Raw genomic sequence first — 21,736 nt, 5'->3', positions numbered from 1 at the left:
CCGTAACCGAACCCGTATTTTTTTTCGGTTCGACACAATGATATATATATATATATATATATATTTGCAATGACACTCTTTTTTTCATTTTTATTACAACTTTTTAATTATATTTTTTTAATAAAGTTTACGCAACGTTCTTGGTTTCTGTTTTGTTAAGCTTTACTGTTGAAACACTGCAATCGAGGCCATGCCCTCAATCGAGTAAAGTGAGTTTGTCAAACTCACTTGAAGCCAAGCGTGTTCTTCGAGAAGGAGTCGCGTGGCGCACTACAGAAATGACACTAAGGGCGAAGTGCACTTGGTTGAAGTGCACTAAATTAGCCCGTCTGACTGGGGTATTAACCGTTATTAAGGCGCCCAACGACTGAGTGCGCGCGCCGCGACGGCAAGCCCGCGACGCTTAATTTATTCAAGGCTTTCTCTTCACGAGCTCTTTAAGAGTCTCGACAAGTAAGTAAGACAAGATTTGGCGCAAAGCCGTTACATAAAAAAAAAAAAGAAACTGAGCAAGAAGTTGCGTAAAATGACGCCGCGGACTCCGCCCAGTGCGTTGTCCCCATACCGCTTACAAGACAAGGCCTGCACCTTTACCCCTCCCTCAAGTGACGATAGCTTTCTGAACAAACTTCATGACGTAATCAGTACAGTGACTTTGCGATCTCCCACACCAAACGTCATCCTTCTGGGTGATTTTAACTATCCAAATATTGTGTGGTCGGCGGAAACAGCTTACTCAAGTCCTTTTTCGTCTGACAGTGACAAATTCCTCAATTTATGTTCGGACTACAATTTCTCTCAGCTAGTGTCTCGCCCCACCAGAATTACGCCCTCCTGTGCCTCAGTGCTAGATCTTGTATTGTCAACCTTCGCCGACCTTGTTTCTCCTATTACCTATCTGCCTGGTTTTAGTGATCATTTATTGCTGCATTTCACCTTAAATATAACCACAAGTCATCCCCCGAAAATAGTTAAAACGATTCGTGATTACGGAAAAGCTAATTTTACGGCTATAAATATTGAATTGTGTGAATTTCTGAGTTATTTTGTGGAAAATTTTTTTGAACGGTCTGTAGATGAAAATTGGTGTCTGTTCCGAAACAAAGTGAACTATCTAATAAGCACATATATTCCTGTTCGCACATTATCATCCAAAAGTAATTCCCCTTGGTACAACACCAGACTTAAACGACTTTCAAATAAAAAGAAACGCCTCTTTCGTGTAGCCAAACTTTCAAAACAAGAGAGTCATTTTAACGCCTATCATTACGCCGAGCAGGAATATAAACGTGCAGTATTAGAAGTAAAACGCAATTTTTTTACTAACACGTTGCCCACAATTTTATCTACAAATGTTCGCCACTTTTGGAACTTAATCAAACCTAATGATAACCACGGTGAACTGAAGCTTACAAACACAGATGGGGAACCAGTAGGCCATGATGAGTGTGCATCATTGCTAAACGATATATTTATTCAATCTTTTTCTTGCACCGATGTTTCTGTGTACCCCAACTTTAATTGCCCTGACTTTTTTCCAATGAATCCAATATTAATATCATACGACGGTATAGCTGCAATAATTAATAACCTGAAGCTCTCCTCTTCATCCGGTATTGACAATATTAACTCTAAATTCTTAAAGAACACGAAATCGTATTCATCAGCTATACTATCAATGATCTTTAAGCAATCATTGGAGGAAGGCTGCCTTCCCGAAGACTGGAAAGTTGGAAAGGTGACTCCAATTCATAAAAGTGGCAACCACTCCTCACCGAATAACTTCCGGCCAATTTCTCTAACATCCATTCCTTGTAAGATACTCGAACATATCATATATTCTAACCTCGCATGTTTCCTAGAATCGAATTCTTTTTTTCACCCTACTCAACACGGCTTCCGCAAATCATTTTCCTGCGAAACACAGCTTTTACTTTTCACTAATAAGCTTCATTCTGTCCTTGACCGTGGCTCCCAGATAGACTGCGTTTTCCTTGATTTCTCTAAGGCCTTCGATAAAGTTTCTCACCGGCTACTCCTATTAAAACTTAGCAACCTCAATATTGATCCGAACGTGCTACGCTGGATAGAATCGTTTTTAACCAACCGTTCTCAATTTGTGCATGCCAATGGTACTAACTCTTCACTGACTCCCGTAGGATCTGGAGTTCCCCAGGGTTCTGTTTTAGGACCGCTACTTTTCCTCATCTACATTAATGATCTCTCTGAATGTGTCTCCTCTAATATTAGTTTATTTGCTGACGATTGTGTACTATATAGAGAAATAACAAATAACTCTGACACCTCTGTTCTCCAATCTGATCTTAACTCTGTATCTGACTGGTGCGACAAGTGGTTGATGCAACTCAATCTTAATAAATGTAAATCCATGAGAGTTTCCCGTCATACTAACATATGCTCGAATTACTACATTGACGACACTCCGCTGCAGTCTGTGTCCTCTTACAAATACTTAGGTGTTTACATAACTTCTGATCTTTCCTGGGTAACTCACACTAACTACGTAACTAACAACGCCAATCGCATGCTTGGATATCTCAAACGAAATTTTTCACAGTCACCAGTGTCACTAAAACTCCTTTTATATACTACTTTAGTACGTACTAAACTTGAATATGCATGTTCTATCTGGGACCCCGGTCATAATACTATCATTGAAACATTGCAATCGGTTCAAAATCGTGCAGCACGTTTCATACTCTGTAATTACCATCGTACATCCAGTGTTACTTCAATGAAAAATACCCTTGGTTTACCCACACTAATGAACCGTAGACGCATTTTTCGCCTCACTTTATTTCACAAGATTTACCATAATAACCCTTTCATGCGCCATGAACTTCTAACGCCACCTACTTATGTTTCATCCCGCGTAGATCACCAGTACAAAGTCGGTATCCCCAATTACAAAACTAACACTTATTATAACTCCTTCGTTCCTCGTACTAGCTCCGATTGGAATCGCCTTTCCGCTGACATAGCCTCCATAACCAATATTATTGATTTTAAAAATGCATTGTTTGTTAGTTTTCATTAACCATTTTCTAGTTGTTATTACTGTTATAACATTGTGTAAATATTTTTGAAGTGTCTAAGCAAGCGTGCATTAATTACTGTATCATATTTCATGTATCAACAACTGTACCCTGTCACCTAATCCCCCCCCCCCCCCCCACTCCCCTCTGTAATGCCCTTCGGGGCCTTGAGGGTAAATAAATAAATAAATAAATACGTCATCACGAATGGATCCACGCCCCGCGCCGAACAACTTGCGTCAGCGTCGCCGCTAACGCGTCGTGCGGCGCCTCACAACGAGCGCGACGCTAGCACACGCGGTGACGCCAAGACGCACGCGTCTGCCGCTTTGCGGCGTTTCTCGTGTTTGCCTCTTGGGGCGAGTCTGGGTCCACCAACGATGACGTCACCCGCAGGGCCTTGTCTTCTACACCACCCCCTTTGTCCTCGAAGACAATTTTTGTAAGGCACTCGTCCCCTGTCGCGAAGCGACTTTTAAAGAAGAAAAAAAAATGTCCCCCCCTGCTTTATCCCCCCCTAGTTGACCCTGACACCGCAGCATGACGCGTCGAGCAGCGCCCGTGCGCAACCCACATCACTGCCCGCCGGAGCAAGAAAACAAACGGGACGCGAAACAATTATCTATACGGACAAAATCCGTGTCAAGTATGTACGCGGCCCGACGGAATCATCGGCGTAGAAACGGGCGGCGAGTCTGGCGCGCGGGGAGCCGAGCGGCCGTCCCGATTCGTGTCAAGACGTCGTGCAACCGAAGAAACCCCACCAACGTGCGGAAGAGCAGGATGAAGCTCATATACGATATATCCGCGGCTTTCATTGAAGTCACGTTAGCAGCCGTCGCAGTGGCCTTGCTGCTGAGCGCGCATGCCTTTTACGTACATACACACACGCGCACAGCAGACACACATAAGCACGGATGCACACGCACTATAAAGGCTCGTTCACAAAGTTGCGTTCGTGTGTGACTGTACATGCGCACTTCGCTAAGACTGCTCACGTCGAACATGTCGCTATGGCAACCCTCACGACGAGCCAGTGGAAAGGTACTGCGCAGCACGACGGAACGCAATCGACGCAACTGTGTGAGCGAGCCTTAACATTCGTAGGCTCGCACGCATGTAAACAGTTGTACAAACATACACGAACTCAGAGAGGCAAATAAACCGCCTCACAGAGGCACAGACACCACGCAACACACATGCACACACATGCATTTTGGAACGCTCGCAAGCTTGCAAGCATTAAAGTTTAAAAAATATACACAGACACAAAAACAGGCCAAACAAACACCTTCCACACATACACACAAGCACGCACGCGAGCAGATACACAGGCACACGAGCAAGCTCGCGCACACTCTTGAACGCACATAGGCTCGCAAAAACAAAATCAAACACGACCAACTAAGTAAAATAAAACAAGAAAAAAGCGTGATCTAAAAGGAACCAGAGAGCCCACAGGAACCTTCAACTTTCACCGCCACTGCGACAGTCGTCGAACAAGGACGGTGGAACCGAAACGAAACACGGCGGACAAGAGCTACGGGAAGACAATGCGACCTTGCGAGCGGAAGCTTCTCGCCACGAGCCAAAGAAAAAACAAGGATATAGAAACGAACAAAAGCACGGCGACTGCGGGACCACGTAACCGAAACACCGCACAACAACAATGGCATTCTGGCGCAACGCCTACAAACGGTTTCGTGCCAATTAAATCCGCCCGCCTCCTTGCTTTGTTCGTAGACGCTTTCTCTGCCGTGCGTCCGTGCCACGCGCTCCGAGAACGTGCCAAGTGTATCTTCGCAAAAATCTTCGACAAGCGGGACGACCTTTTCCCGCTTTCCGAAAAGAAAGAAAAAATGGGACACCTGTACAGCCTTTGTTACAAACCGGTACGTCCCAGTCTCTACTACGCAATCCCCACGAGACAAAAGCGATGGCAAGTGTAACATAACTGCTTGTTAGGTTTAGATTAGGCTTAACAAATAGCACGCGACGCCACTCCTTCGAAAATAGGTGGAGCCCATTGACGTTTTCCATTCGTAACGTCATGATCAGGATTTGTCTCAACGCGACATCACGAGCTGCGATCCCGGCTACTTATCACCAGTTACGACAAGTCTGATGCACGACAGAAGTCAAGGCTGGAGGCCGAGAATTCGAGAGACGCCCTGTCACCTAAAAGTTATGCCGCCAAGCTTGATATTATGTCACACGATCTTCATGCCAACACGAAAGGCTTTAGAACAGGATACCGTAAATTAAATACATAACTTAGAAGTGTAGAGCGAACGAACGCGGTGTCCAGTTCCCACTGAGCCTAACGGATGACTTACGTTTTCGTTGTCTGCTAATTGTATACTCACGGCACCATTTTCTTCACCGTTTTATATTGTTGCTACGACACAGTCGTCAAAATCGAAAAAAAAAAAAAACGTCATCACTAAGCGAACACCTTGTCACGTTTCGACTAGGCTCATCAAAAGACCATCGAGGTGACTTCGTGCGGGTGATAATTGTCAAGCCTGTATAACCATGAAGCCGCGACCTTTCGTTGTCAACGCGAGCGTCCGTTCTGACACGCGATCGCGAGCGCAGCGCCGATCGGAACAAAGACATAGTGAAGGCCCGTTTATTACCCGTAGCACAGCGAACGCTCGGAAGAGCATGCAGACGAAAAGCGTGAGTCTAGCATTAAGCCCGCCCCGCCGCTCGGGTCACTCTTGTTCGTAACGGGGCGACGCATGCAGGACAAACGAGGTCGAAGTTACGGAGCAGCGGGACACTCGCTTCAAGGATACCGGTTTGCACAGACGGGTGCGAGAATCACCAGGGGGAAAACAAACTAAGAAAACAAAGCAATGCGTAGGGTGGAATATGGGCACGAATCCGCCGTTCTAATACGAAAGGCGAGCCGATGACTCACCCCAAGGTACCTGTTGCCGCGCATGCCCGTCCCCCTAAAAAAAAAAAAAAGCTTCTACTGACTCGAACACTTTTTTTCTTTTCTTTTTCTGGATGGTGCTACACTTGAGACTGGTTATAATGAACTCAACGGGAATCGGAAATCACTTCGCTATATCCGCTATTTCGGTATAACCGACTTCGGTTATAACGAGGTGCAAAAAGGAATGGGAAATCGTGGTCGTTTAGTAGTAGCCGCTATTTCGTTATAACCGACTTCGTCATATCCGGTCTCGACATATAACTAAGAAATGCTACGGATATTCTTGAATAAGCATGCCCGCGGGCACTTCTGTCATCGTATGTGAAGGGAACACCCTCTCTTTTTGTATGATGTATACGGCCAGTGTGACGGCGGCTTTAGAGTAGCGGCACTTCGTTCCCCGATGCTCTTGTGGGCGCCGCCATTTTGTTGCCTATAGTGCAGAGCGGGCGCCATTGGCGATCATTGAGATTCAAAAATGCAGCTTGCTAAGCTTTAAGAGAAGTTTATGTATATGCAATGTCGGGGGACGCTCGGGCGATAAATTGTGTCGCTCCGTTGCGGAGTATTTCTTTTTTTTTTTTTTTTATCGTTTTCTGAGATTTTGGACAAAGTTTCGGGTAATTGGCCACAATAATTTTGAGCACCAAAACGGCCGAAAAGTGTGTCTACTCCTCTGAAGCGCAGCTTATCGGGGGGACTCCAGCTCGCCCCGAGGTACCCGCTGTAGCCCGTGCCAACATCAAAGGACCTTCATTGACACGAACGCTTTCTTGTTTTTTGCTTTGTTTTGTGCTAGGCGGGTGCCAATCTTGATTCTGTTTCTCGTTTTGTTTACGTCCTTTGCGAAAAGCGCGTGGGCTACTTGGCATGCACAAGCTGGTTCGACGATCACCAACTGCTTCCGTCCAGCCGCGCCCTTATACGGCCTAAAGTCTGCGAGGCGAGGCTCTGAAGACACGCACTTCCTGCGGAACACTGGCTTATCGTAGACGACTTTCCACCGTCAATAAGTTGAACCTTCCCCCCTTCCCTCCTAAATTTTGACCTCGACTCTTTCAATGAACCCCGGCTTCCCCATCCCATAGCCGGGTAGCTACTTAACCCGTGAAGAGAGTCCACACCTATCCCTGTGACTGTCATTCCCATTTTCGCTGAACGTTACCAAACGAACGATCAAACACGCAAACAAGAGCATGCAGCCTAGAGGACACTAATGGTGGACACGTACTGGGTCCGCTTTGGAAGCTTGATCCTCCGGTGTGGATGACGTCCACGAATTCGGCGTCGGACGGGTCCAGCCTGACCACCTTGTCCGTGTTGGCGAAGTAGGGCTCAGCGGGGTCGAGGCCTGCAACAAGCGCCAGCAGATCACCTTACTGTCGAATGTTAACTCGGCACATTGACACGTGGGGGAGAGAACATTCTACGACTGAGGAACCGTCCAGACTTTCATTCCATAGGTTGAAATACAGAAACACATTTTGTCACATGCATCGTAAACGTTCTGATAGAACCATTGTGTATTACGGTATAGCTGACCGACATATCAGGCTTTCGCAGAACGCTAGGAATATCTCGTACGTTCCAAGATTTTTTTGTCAACGTTCTCATCTCACCGTTACGTTTCCTCACTTCCCTAGTTATTGTTCACGTTTGTTTTATTTGTCAAAGGTAATTTGTTTGGTGGAAATTCTACGCCCTTTCTTGCACTGGTTGTCAAATCGCATACCTGGCAGTCCGTGTAAATTGATCAGTAATTATTAAATACTAAAGGAGCTGCGCAACGATATTCAGTTGGAATGTTTTTCACTATACACGAGCTTACTGGCACTAGTGGGAGTCAAGGATACTCGCACGCAACTCCGCTTGCCAAGGAACTCCTTTGTTGCGGTGTAATTTCGAGGAGAAAAGCGATCATTTTCATTCAATCTCTCCTTTGCAAATTTTGATGACGTAACGTGGGGATCGCAGTACACCCAAGTAACGATATTTGAATGCGGTTTATAGATTGGACCCGAGAATTGCGTGGGCACTCGGTTTGGGCTCGTTATGATTACTAGCTCGAGGAGCATTCGGGTAGTGGCCCGTGTCCAATCGCTGCAGCGACGACAATAGCCGAGCCATAACAATGTCTGGAACTCGGCGCGTACCCTGTGCTTTGCCAACCCCAGCGTGTGGCTATGATCTACATTGGCGGCATATAATCGGCTCCAGATCACATGGCCGCTCGTTCTGGCTGCGAGTTGAGGGGGTGAACGCTGCTCGTTTTTCTTTAATTTTTTTTTCTGGGACTCCTATTGCGTGGGATGAAAAACGAACGCGTGTTTCATAGGTCATTAATGTCAGGGATCCGTTCTAAGCGGTATTTGCGCAAAGTACAAAAATTGTTGCATCGCCCCTTTAACAAAGTGAATATTGTCAATATATCATATGTTAAATCCTAACCTGGCCGGGGAGCCCTCATTAAGCTGCCTTATACCGGCAGCCTTGGACTGGTAAATGTAGTTTCTTTCGCCCATTCGGTCGTGACTGATTCCTTGTTTAGATGCCTTCTCGTTACCCATAGAAAACAAATATCAATAATCACATCCTTTTATTTTTTGCGTTTCGAGAAGCGTCATATTCAGATGTAGTGATTTATTACGCTGAATTATGTCTAATATAAACACTGTATTTTCGTTGAAGACCATCAGAGGAGTGTGTGATGCAGTGCGTCGCAACATCAGAAAACCATTCACCGCAAAACGCTTTACCGACTTTACGGGTGATGGTGGTACTAATTAATCTACTGCCACACACTCTAGAGTTCCTGAATAAACGCATTCAATGTAACAGACCTGTAAAAAATGGTGTCAATCAAATCGGTCAAGCGATTCGAAAGACCTGTTGTTGATGTAATCTGGTCTATTGAATAACTGATCAAAAACTAGAACTCTTTAATACCGCCACATCTGAAGGATGCCACTAATGACCTGCTATCGCTAAGCCTAATAGGCCCTTTTCAAAAGTCCATCAAGCAACATTGGCGGTCGCCATTGCTCGGACGTGTAGCGTATGATTGGATACGAGTCCTCGCCGAACGCTGACGTCACGCTCTTCTTTCGATTCGAGCTCAGCCGAGCTCACGCCGGGCGCTGACGTAGCTCTCGCGTGCAATACATGCTCAGAGTACAGTATCTGCCCAAACAGTGACAAACTCGGATAATTGGCGCAGCAGCTCCTATACGGCGCGAACTTTATGAAAAGCGTCAATTTTTGGCAGAAATTCTTTTACGAAAATGACGCTTTGCTTTAATTCCACCTAGGAAAAGAAAAAAATCAAACGTATGAAAGGGAAAAGTATCCTACAGGGTTGTGACAAAAACTTCCTAAAGTCACCTAATTTATTGATTGTGTTTTTTAAACCGTAAAACTCTTTTTAGCGTTTAAAAAATTAAAATTCCCAAAATTCTGTCTGTCCGTCCGTCCATTTCCTGCTAAATTTAGCGGGGAAATTGATGTCACGTGATCTACACACGAATTCAGTCTCCCTGCTAAATTCAGCGGGAAATTCAATGTCACGCGACCGGACTTCAAGTGACCTATAGACCATTCAGTTTCCCCGATAAATTTAGCGTAAAAATTTACGTCAAACGACCCAGACACCATTTCAGTTTCTTCGCTAAATTTGGCGGGGAAATTGATGTCTCGTGACCTGACGTCAAGTGACCTACAGACCAATTCAGTTTCCCATTAAATATGGCGCGACAACTTATGTCACGTGACTCAACGCAACCTGATCTTTACTTTTTATATGCCCATAATGATTCCACGTAACCTATAGTATACAAGACTGTGTATGTCTCCTAAACAAATAAATATTCTCAGTACTTAAACACTGCGTTTTATGCTTTATAGTGCTTCTAAAGTAAAAGTCGCTGTCAACTTATTTTTTGTTTTGTTTTTACCAGTGATGCGGCCGAGGCCCTTCACCCTCTCTCCCGCGTAGCCGGCCACGTGAGCACCCACGTTGTAGCCAATCAGGTGGAAGTCCGCTCCGGCCACGCTGTAGCGATCCTGGAACGTGCCAACGGCTCGAGTCAATAAATTACGCTCGAGTGCCCCCCAAGTCTGCAACAGGGTGTGACGAAGACAGCGCCCAATCAATAACACGCGGTGGTGCAATCGTAAAAACCTCGAGTCGACAACGGAGTTATACTAAACGCACACTGGCAACACTTGGCTTGGCCACTTAGTCGTCTGCAAGTCAACACGCTTCTCATTATTCCTGGAAGACGCGTACGTGTGTATGAAATTAAGAAACCGACCTTGAATTTTAAAATAGCGGCAAACATCGCCATTTTTCTTTTGTGCGTCATGCCCTTTCCAAGTACGAGCAAGCACCACAACACCGAAGACACGTACTGCGAGTGATTCTAAAATTGGACAGGAAAACGAAACCATGAATATGCGAGAGAAAGTGACTCGGATAGACTTACTTGGTTTCGACTAAACCGGAAGCCATATTTATTCTTGTATTATGTTTAGGGTAGGGAGCCTTCATGTGCGTTTAGGGGCGTTTCGCGGAAGTTATAGACTTTATCGCAACTGAGGCTTGTCTGTATAATGCGCATAAACAACACACTTTACCTCAGCGTAAATTCCCAGTCCCACAGCGCATACATCATGCAAAGGACACGGTGTTCCGCGGTTCATACCTGCTTCCAAACTGTCTGCAGGCAGTTCTTCGTATGACCACTGTGACAGGACCGCCATATAAGCATGGCCTGTAGACAATGTCTGCAGGCTATATTAAGTATAATGTATTAGCAGCCTGGCCGCGCGGCTTATAGGTAAGATTCGAAGTCACCAGCTGGAGGACACACAAACGCTCACAAGTCACTGGTGTCCCGGTGCGCGGATTGGATTGGATTCAATCTGATCTTGACGGCCTAACCAGTCGTAATCGGATGATCACGGTGTGAAACGTAATCTGGATACAGCCAAATACAGTCGTCGATTGACCCCACTCGTGGCCAACCGGTTTGCTCGGGGATACCGCGCTCCGAACGACGCCGAACTATACCGTGACGCAGCACTTTGGGTGTTGCCCGATTGGGCCCTGGTTTGCGCCCGCTACACCGAGTGCGACGCCAAGACGGAATTGTCTACCGCCTTGCGGAGACTCTCGTCACATTTCGGCGTGTTCGCCGCTTGGGATGGGGTCGGGGGATCCCACCGACGATGACGTCACACGCACGGATTGTCTTCTGGGTGGCGTGAATTGAACTCGCCGTGACGTTGCGTCTTCATCTGTAATTTGTCCGTGGGTTTGCTGTGTTTGCATTTCTCCTATAGCTCTCGAGCGTGCTCCAATTTACGCTGAAACGAATGATCGATTCAAGATCGACAATGGACGCCTTGCAGAAGCTGTGCGTGGGCGACGCAACCATAACCGACCTTCGATATTTTTTTCCTTTTATTACGTGTACTTCGTTTCATCGTGACCACAGCAGGGCAGGTTATTGCCATTTTTGATTCGACCGTGTCCTCGTCCCCAGCGTTGGCCTTTCTGGAAGCTCGTCAACGAACGCTTCACTGGCTCGACATCTTGGCAAGGCAAGAGAAGGTCAGCGATCGAGGATGTAATCTAACGCTGCAAAGCGTCTAAAATAGGGTCCCGCCTGTTGGGAGACGTGAGGCGCTTAGTCACGTACCCTGCTTCGAAGAACAGCATAGCGTGAATGTTCTATTGGTTTCATCTGTAAAAACACCTGTCACCGAGTTATTTCCTAAGCGGCGTTCACGATCCAGAGCACTGATTATCTGATTCACATGAAGCATTAAAAACAATAAGAATAACTTATCCCGTATGCGGTGACATGGTGTGCCCTGGGCCGCCAACGAGTGTTGCCTCCGGGCGTTTTTTTTTTACATTACTAATGTTCCCCCGAAGTGGTCGAGGGAATTTCCAAGATTCATCCCAACTGGTCACGCTTACGTAAACCTCCGTGGTCTCAGAATGAAAAAAAAAAAATTATGTCCAACTTACGTAAAAAGCAAGACAAAAAAGGAAATGCGAGAAAGCGAAAACCCAAACGACAAACTGGAGACACGCAACGACAGAAAAATGTCCCCCACTCCGGCCCCGTGGACGTCGGCACGCGAAGTCCCGCTTCTTGGGCGACCAACGTGCCACGGTCACGAACGGTCGGCCATGGCTCCCAGAGGAACAGACAGACAGTCTCTTACCTGGATGTGCATAATCATGTCCGCAACGAGTGCTCCGACCATCCTGGCGTTGGCCACTGCCTGCGTGTACGGAGGCATGGCGCCTTGGCCCCAATCCACCACGATGACGTTGTAGTTGTCCTTTGTCAGCAGTTCCGTGGACAACTCCTGAGATGATGGCAACCGGAGCAATCAACCAATTGACGCGGGGCCGGTTCAAAAGCGCCGATGACGATTTGTCTTGAATGTCTACTACCTGGCTTAAACGGACATCATACTACATCACTATTTTACTTCAAAATCAGCTACGGCATCATGATTTGGGGAACAACAAGAGCTACAAGCTACAATAAACTAATTCTCTTGCAAAAAAAAAAAGAAAAGAACCCTACGTATATAGTATACATTTATAAAGGGGACGGAAGGAATCTAAGAACACAGCAACTTGATAAACAAATACAATACGCTGAAAGCGGATCCTATTTATTATTTCTAACCCCTGCAATGGGTACATAAAAACAGACTTCACTCCACACCAATATACAGACTGATTACGTACACGTCTCAAAATCCAAAGCGAAAAAATTATGGTCGACAAATTCTAAACACTTCCCCCCCCCCCCCAAAAAAAAAAAAAGAAATTCTAAACAAAACAGATATAAACATAAACTTTGATCAGTCGTTGTATAGCTTCAAAAATCATTGCAGAAAGATGCTGGTGACATGTGATGCTCCATTTTCTTTTGTATAATGGAAGTTTCTTTTCTGTAGTCGTCCTATATAGTCGGTATTGTGTCCAAACGTAGTACTTATGTGGTTACCTGTTTTTTTCTAAACATTTAGCCCGATCTTCTTTTTCTTTTTTTTTTTCCTGAAATGTAATACGGCGTGCAAGTTCTTCTGCTCCTTGCACACCACGACATCAATTAATGACAGCCTAAGATTGGCTGCCTCGTCATAACTCATAATGCGTTCCTTACGACTTCTTTCTGTTGCCCTTTGATTGGCGTGCCTCTCCTTGCATTCCGATGCGCCAAGGACGTATTTTGGAACACTTGCTCGCCGTATGGATGGCACGCTCCGTGTCAAAATGATAATGAAGCAATCTCCGTTACACCATACATTGGAGACGTAAGAAACGTTTTGATGTTTGAAGTAGATTGTATCTGTTTTCTCTTTACTTGTTTCATGGGAAACGCCTCATTGTATTAAAGTAATCGATGCTTTATATTGATATGCCTTGTTTCGTTTCATCTTTCGCGCATGATGTACTTTATTCTTCCTTGTTTGTACTGCTGAACTGTAGGGGACCGGTTGGGAGGGGGGGGGGAGGGGAGGGGAGGGGAGGGGGAGGGGCACAGGCTCTCCCCCTCCCCTCCCCTCCCTCCCCCCCCCCCCCCCCTCCTACGCGGATGTTATCCGCAAAACAAATGGACACAAAATTAACACATGCTACATTCTAACAGTCAACTGCTGCTCCTTCGTACTGTGCGCACTGCCGGATAATATGAACAGTCGAGTCTTGTAGTGCCTACAAGCCACCGGGTTTTTCTTTGGCAACGGACATCGGCTGGAGGAATCAGAGGTATAGTGATGGGGCGGGTTCTAAAACGCACATTATAAGCGAACATATTGATGTAACGTCCCTGCGTACCGTGTATATTGCCGGATAGAGTAGACAATCAGTCCTGCAGGGACTACAAGCCTTCAGGTCTACCCAGGCTAACATAGCTCTGACTTCCTTCATTCCATGACAGTCGTTGTCAGCCAGACACATGTATAGCGGTGCGGTGAGTTCTAAAAGCTCACATTACAGGTGAACGTGTTGATGTAATGTATTGTGCACATTTCCGGATAATGTGAACAGTCAGCCCTGCAGTGCCTTAAAACCATCAGGTTCGATGACAATGGGGTTCCGGCCAAAAGAATCAACACGTAGCGGTGGGGCGGATTAAAGGGCCTTCCTACTGTGCACGTAGCCGGATAAAGTGAACGAGCTCGATAGGGGTTCCAGTCACCCTTGCAGTAACTACAAGCCTCGAAGGTTCAGTCTGGCTTTTACCGTGATCTGCAACTAGTCTTGTACACTTTACTAGAAAAAAAGTAATCGATCACATTTAAAATTACTTTTGCTTAAAATGTACTCAATTACTTGATTACATGAAAAGAAAAGTAAATGGCCATGACTAAAAAAAATGTAACCGTTACCTTTCTGATTTCTTTATCTTTTCAGAACGACAGATTATCCTTTAAGAACGACAGATGTTTCTCCCGGTTTGAAAACGGTGGGATTTTCGTACTGTCCATTATTGGATTTTAACCCCCAAAATATAAACTACTTATCTTTTTAATCCCATTTCGGTAAAACGCCCTCCTGTCAGAGACTTAGTTTGAGGATTTCTTTGTAGGAAACTTGCACAAACCAAAGGTGACATTAGAAAGGGGGCGGAAAAAATAGTAACACCTACAAGTCATTTTAGTTCTCCTAAAATTAATCGAATTACTCTTGTGATGACTCCCTCGTAAGTGAAATGAAACTATTACGAAATTTAAAAAAAAAGTAATCTATGACAAGTAATTTGATTACTCATAACGAGTATACCGTACAAGTCTGTTGCACCCCATCTGCTGAATAATTGAAATTGCGACGCATGTCAAAGCTGATGTTGTCCGCATTACATTTTCAAATGTCTCTCTCCCCCCCCCCCCCCCCCCCCCCCCCCCCGTTGTCCAGATTCAAATCAACCTCGTAGCGCTTCCATACAAAATACCGAGGTACAAATATTCCACCTGGTTCTAGTCGTGATCTGTGGCCCATTTGCTAAAGAGTTTAAGCAGATAGCGGCGCGCTAAGCTATTGTCAAGCCAGTAATATTCGCTCGCTCGCTTTTTTAAATTTTATCACATACGGGGTCTAGATTTGCATCAACTCTGTAGTTGATGCAAAGACACGACGAAGAAAATTACGACAAGCATCGCGAAGGGCCCTTCACATTGCATTCTTCGTGCCCCTTTATTTTACCCACCGATTCGTCAAGAGTGGTTATGCTTTCAGAAAACTGCGCGTGTGCCGAGAGCGGCGAAAGCCTACCGTAACTTTAAGCGAAACAGTGTTGTCCCGCTTAAATTTGACGAATATCTGGGAAAAGACCAGTGACGTTTAGGGTTCGCTTAAAGCAGCAGTCGCATCGATCATGCATCATACAAAATGACAGGGGTGTCACCCTGGTGATATCCCACGCCGCCTGGTGATAGTTACGAAATTGCAAAGTGCAAGCAAATTGACGAAGGAAAGAAATCATATTTCAGTTCTTAACTTCAAGGCTAGGTGGCGCAAGTTACCGCCCGATATAAAGGGTACAGCCGTTAGCTTCCATCTATCCATCCATCCACGGAGTTCTCTGCAGACGACATGGCAGAGTTGTCTGTGGACACGCAGCAATTAAATTCAAAGCATGTCTGCTTCACACATATATTCGCTTTCTACATGTCAGCAGGCCGTCTTTTATGACAAATGTGACCGTCATATAAGAAAGAAGCATGCCTCAGACAGCGTCCGATAACGTTACTAAAACCCTCAGTTGCGAAACTCACCCTTGAAACCTGGGCTGCTGGCGTCCACCAAGACCGAGCTAAATACGATAACAGCGCCACCCTTTAGCGATGAGTTGAAACATGAAAGTTGCTTTACATAGCTACTCCGGAATGGCCCTGCGAGATGGCGCCACAGGCCCTTGCCCGACTCGACGTGCACCCGTGCAGTTCCCGGAGTGGACGCTGCGGGAGAAATGGCGGCGTTGCGATCGCCATTAGCTCGGTTCTCGTGTATGGATCGGAGCCACTTTTTTAATGCAGGCTCTGTGGAAGTTTCCCAACTGATGGTTCTAGTAACGTTGGCGTCTGCAGACTGACATTTCTATGGTGTCCATTTTGGTGGCGCGCCCCGCGGCTTACCGGTATCCACTTCTGGTAGCCGTGCTCCAGGTAGCCGTGGATGATGAACATGGTGGGCCTGGTGCTGTCGAACTTGGAGTCGGCGAAGCTGTCGGCGTCGCCGGACTTGAGCCTCTGGTAGAACTCGTTGTTCCTCCGGGTCCGCAGCAGGAACTGGACTCCGAGCGCTTCCGGCGGAAGTGGGTACAGGTTCAGGGGACGGTGGATCGACAGGAAGGGCTCGCCCACCGAGAAGCAGCCGTACTTGCCGTAGCATCTCGTTAGGCTGGTGCCGCTCGGTGGCGCTGCATGCGGAGACAGCTGTGTTAGTTACTTTGTAGAGGAGAGCCTAGATGTCATGTATGTTAAGGTTAAGGTTCCGTGTTTTTAGATAAACCCGGAAAAAGAAAACTCCGAAAAACACATGTTCGTATATTGTTATTTTCTTCAATTCAGATTTATACGAAAAAAAAATTCCGATTTTCGAGGTCACGATGGCAAAATAAAAAGCAAAGGAAAACGGTATTTTACGAATAAATTTCGTGAGGGCAATGTCGGTAATTATAGGCAAAATCCACTTCAGTTTCTTTTGAAATCTCGAACTATGGGCAAAAGGGTGCTTATCAGTTATCTCGTCAAAGTTCGTGAGAACAACCGGTCATCCATTAAAACAATTATCAATGTGTTTCAATTGAGTTTCTAATGTATTCTATAAGAATATATTAGACACACAATTGAAACTCATTCATAATTTTTGTAAGGGATTGTACTTCCGGGTCACGACAAAGGTCGCTCTTCCGGTTTCAAGTTCGGAGCATACTATCTGTGCTTCTTACGCCGGGGTCACACTGCTTATACATCATACTAAAGACAGTCTGCATAGAGATTCGAAGAAGAGTAACCGCGAGATCCGTGCTTCGAATGCCGCACGGCAGTGAGTTCAAGGAGGATACCTATCACGCGGCATTCGAACTCCGAATATCGCAGTGTCTCGTGCTTGCAGACTGTCTTTTGCATGATGTCCGAGCAGTGTGACCCCAGCTTTAGAGGGGACGAGGGGCTGGGTTTATATATAACAGTGAAATCTAAGATCCTGTTTATCTCATAGAAGGAGGGCAGGGCAGCTGGAGCTTTCATGCTTCCCACCAACTCTACGTTCAGGTGTTTGGTTATTTCGAAGTATCGACGTTAATTTAAGCAACACTTCTTTGCAAGATTAGCCGTGGTAGAGTTTTAGTATTGCCAATGATAAGGTCGCCAATTCAAAATGCAGCTGCAACCATATCACTCGATACGGGTGAGTTCTTATGAATTAAGGGTACGTTTGTGTCCGGATATCTGTTTCTTTATTAAACAAAAAAATTGGAAGCACAGTAAATTTAATCTTCCAAATCTGAAAATCAAGCCTACAAAAAAAAGTATTTTTTTTTTCTTTTTCCAAAAATGTTCAGTTTTAGCGAAAAATAAGCTCCGGAAACACGGACTCCTAAATATAGTCGGCGACAGGTTAAGAATTGAGTACAATCGTCGCCTCCAGCATGCGCTCGTTGCCTTCCGCTTGGTTTTGACTGCGCGTGCTACAAAGTGCTATCCAAGGAGGAAAGCTCGCGTTCGAGGCGGAGCCTCTACATGGGCTCTTGCAACTACAAAAAAGACTTGACAGTGAACATTCGAGAGATGCCTCTCTGGTGGGGGAGCAAAAATAATAATAAATAAAATATACTCCAAGCAAATCCTCGTTTAAAAGTCTCGGAACGTATGGTTCCGCCTTTAAACGAGGATTTGGTTGGTGTATTATCTATTTATTGATGATTACAAAACATACTGGATAGGTGGCGCAAGCGGCCGCCCAAGTACAAGGGTTCAGCCCTACGCATCCATTCATCCAACCGACGAAAGATTGTTAATACAATTCACGCAATGAGTAGCACTCAATGTTCCCCGAACGCGAGCGCGGTACACATGACGATGGACTCGAGAAAAATGACGCGAGGTCTTGATTTTTGTACATCCAGTACTAAGACCTCATGATCTTTAAACGACTTTATATGATGCACACGCCTCGCCTATTGACTGTAGCCATATGTAAGACAACAAAACACGTAAAGGTGCTCAGAATTGGGCAGGGTGCACGCCTTCTTAGTTTGTGAACAGCCATATTTTGCAAGGTGGTATAGTGTTTACTATAATATTATCATATTATAGTAAACACTATACAACAAATCACATACCGTATACCATATGATATATTCAAGTACCTTTCGCTTCATTGCTAGAAAAAGAAGCGATCCTCCAATATATAGTCCTGTATAATAAAGTTCATCACAGCAGTGTTGAGAAGTACTTTAAGTACATTGTATTTAAAGTACTACTTCAAGTAAATTTAGGAAACTTGTACTTTATTTTAAGTACAATCTCCGAGTATGTACTTGTACTTTACTTAAAGTATTTCTTCTGGTACTTTCCGAGGAAGGTACAGCTATCGACTTCAAAGTGCATTCCCCAAATTTGGTGCTGTTAAATTTTTATCGTGAAATGATGCTTTGTCAACTCCGAACAAATACTGGGAGGGATATTCTATCTCTATCCAGAAACGTGAGCAGACGAAGCATCGCTCCGTTTGTTCTAGAGGCGGCTTTCCCGTAGCTTTTTGAACTCTCGCTAAATAAATAAATAAATATTTTATTGTCTCGTTTTTAACACAGTACATAGACCGGCCCGCAAAAGCATGGGTATGCTTGTCTGCGGGACCTGGCGTCCAACAGGTTGCTTGCATAGTTATAACAAGGCATGCATTCTTAACATGCAACTAGACAAAACCAAACAAAGAGAATTATACCCGACAATAGAACAAGCGAAAAAACGTGGTCCATTTCAGTCACCTATCGTCTGGCAGCACCATTCTCTCAGGTCTTGTTTTAGTCTTTTTAGGCAATCCAGGTTATGAAGCTCTTCTGGCAACTTATTAAAATAAAAAGGAACATAGTATGACCTTGCATTTTTTCCATATCTAGAAGAACTCCTAGGAAGAATGAACTTTTCTGTTCGCCTCAAATTTGGTTCTTTTGTTAACGAAATTTTAAAATCACTATTGAAGTAATGTTTTACCAAAATTACATAACAGTGCAACCTCTCAGTAGTTAAGACTCCCGCGGCATTCATTTTCTTACCTTTCTCGAATTCTTCGTACATTGTCCCATATGTGATATTACAAGCAATTTTATAGAAGATATTATTAATTTTTGATTTTTTATAGTTGGAGCACATTCCGTATAACGAGATTCCATAACGTAAGATAGACTCACCCAGTGCTTTATATACCCTCCTTCTCGGAGAAACGTTCGCCACACTACGCAACCTTTTCGACTGCTTTTTGCACTACTTTTTGGTTGGTCAGTGCTAGCAAGGAGGTTTAAAATATTAGAAAAGTAATATTAATCATAATGTAGAACCTGAGACTGTGGTGTGGAAAAATTAAACTTTTAAGTCGCAGAAAAAGACAGCAGAGGGGAACATATATCAAAATGTTTTGAGACATTCTCTTTTGTCTTTTCCTTCGACTTAAAAGTTTTTTCTTTTTAATGTTTTCGCACTCCAATGTCAGGTGTCACATTATGATTAATTATCACCAGCTCGCTTGCACACTCACCGTTTATTGTTTGTTTTATTGAGGAGAGGAGCCTTTTTTATAAGAAAATTGTTTGCGGAAGCTACGGGACTTACGTTATGCTCTCTGCTAGTCAATTTAACCCCTTTGGGTGCAACAACCCAGTGCAAGCGCGCTAAGTTCAGAAGAGGGACTTCTGAATTTAGTTACATTCCTGAAAATAACTATTCTGTGGTCACTTGACTTTATCGAATATTCGCCGTTGTTTTTGAAAATAGGTAATGCACCCCTGATTACCTCTGGGAATGCATACGATTAAAAAAATCACTTTAAAGGGGAATGAATGAGCATCATGAAAGATTGTGTTAAAATGCTTGTACTTCACTTTGAAAGTGCATCGTATTTACTGTACTTCACTTCAAGTACATTGCGCACAGTGTACTTACTACTTTACTTGAAGTACATCACATCTCATTTACTTTGTACTTTACTGGAAGTGCTTTTTAGATGTACTTTACCCAGCACTGCATCACAGACATGTACACGTTACCCAAGAAATGTAACTAGATACCGTCACTCACTCAAACAGTAACTAAATGCGCTACTCGTTACTGGTTCTCAAAAGCAACAAGTTACTTTACCTCAAAAGTAGCGAGTTACTTTTCTCGATACTTTGACAACGAAGTACGCAACTGCATTTGTTTCATGGTTTCTTTTTAGCAGTCGTTGCACTGAAGCAGTAGCTGCCTCTCGAAGCTTTTATCGGTTATGTTGCCCCGCTTCCTTGAAAACATCTCCGGCGACGCTGAAGAGTCGTTCTACCGACGCGCTCGAAGGAACGGCAGTGTTGTGCTTCAGAAAACGCTGTTGAATATGGGATTCCCTCTCTCTTTTGTTCTCCCTGCTTCTTGTAAGTTGACAATCGGTTATGTGCATTCCCGCGTTGGCAATTTCCGGGTCTACAATCGGCCGGTACACGATTCTAGGTTTAACCCGCGAACCTTATCGTGTTCTCTGGGTGAAGGATATTCCCAGCTGCAGAGTTCGACTGGCGCATTCAATGGCGAACGTTGATACACTTTTCATACTGTTCAGTTGTTTTTCGGGTTGCCCATCTGCCTTTCTCGCAATAGACGCACACTCAGGTTCGGATTAAAACGAGGCTGCTTAAACGTTATTGTACGCGTTTCTCCTCAAAAGTAACGAAATACCGTTACTCGTTACTTAGCCTTAAAGGGGTACGGAAACCAAATTCTAGAGCCCATCTTTCTGCTTGAACATAAAGAGGGTTAAAATAGGACTTCACCAATACCAATATTCCATAGGATAACGCGAGAAAACGAATTTTAAAGTGAATAAAACGATAACCAAAAACCACGTCGTGGATGTCTGTGAAGCTTCGATAGAATGTTGTGACGACAACATGCCAGTAAGAGCAGCGCCACAACGAGAAGTACGGTCACTCATAGGCATTACTTAGGCCTCAACGTAGTACCGAGGCGCTTTGGTGAAGAAAACAACAGCAGAGTTGGCCACCGTTCGTTTTAGTATAGGGTGGTCTTTCCGGCAACGCTCTTTTGGGGTGGTTTGGAGATTGTGTACGTGCGATGTAGAAGTCACGCTACGAAATGTCTGTTCAAACGGGCCCGCATGCCCACCTTTCCTGATCACGAGATAGCTGCCTTCGTCGACCGCAACTGATAACGAACTCGATCGCTAAGAAGTCAACATAACCACCATCGTTGCTAGCGTTGGTTCCAGCGTTTGTCTCCGCCGCAGCGTTCAGTTTCAATCACTTTTTTTCTTCTTTTCTCTCGTTGGGACGCGCACAGAGAGCACATAGAAATGCACGTTGGTCGACGGGACGACGTAAGCCAGCGATGTAGCCGGCGACGTAAATTTGATCATAAAAAGTGCGTAAAGCTTTGTAGCTGTCGTAAGCGTGGTCGTAGGATCTCATCGTAGCGTGCGAAAAACTTG

At 44.9% G+C, this 21,736-nt stretch overlaps 1 protein-coding gene across 1 annotated transcript in view; it reads right to left on the bottom strand.

The window, feature by feature from the left end:
* LOC8035214 (pancreatic triacylglycerol lipase) overlaps positions 1–21,736 on the bottom strand; it is a 49,915-nt gene that overhangs the window by 12,247 nt on the left and 15,932 nt on the right. The window contains exons 2-5 of the mRNA XM_029975053.4: positions 16,171–16,454; positions 12,238–12,384; positions 9,954–10,062; positions 7,235–7,354 (exon numbers count right to left, since the gene is read on the bottom strand). Coding sequence (XP_029830913.2) covers positions 7,235–7,354; positions 9,954–10,062; positions 12,238–12,384; positions 16,171–16,454 — 660 coding nt within the window. The remainder of the gene's footprint in view (positions 1–7,234; positions 7,355–9,953; positions 10,063–12,237; positions 12,385–16,170; positions 16,455–21,736) is intronic.

This window comes from Ixodes scapularis, unplaced genomic scaffold (genome assembly GCF_016920785.2).
Source record: "Ixodes scapularis isolate PalLabHiFi unplaced genomic scaffold, ASM1692078v2 PGA_scaffold12__126_contigs__length_90152505, whole genome shotgun sequence".
In the NCBI taxonomy this organism is placed as follows: domain Eukaryota; kingdom Metazoa; phylum Arthropoda; class Arachnida; order Ixodida; family Ixodidae; genus Ixodes; species Ixodes scapularis.
Note: the sequence above shows the minus strand (reverse complement) of the source record. Positions and strands in the feature narration are given on the sequence as shown.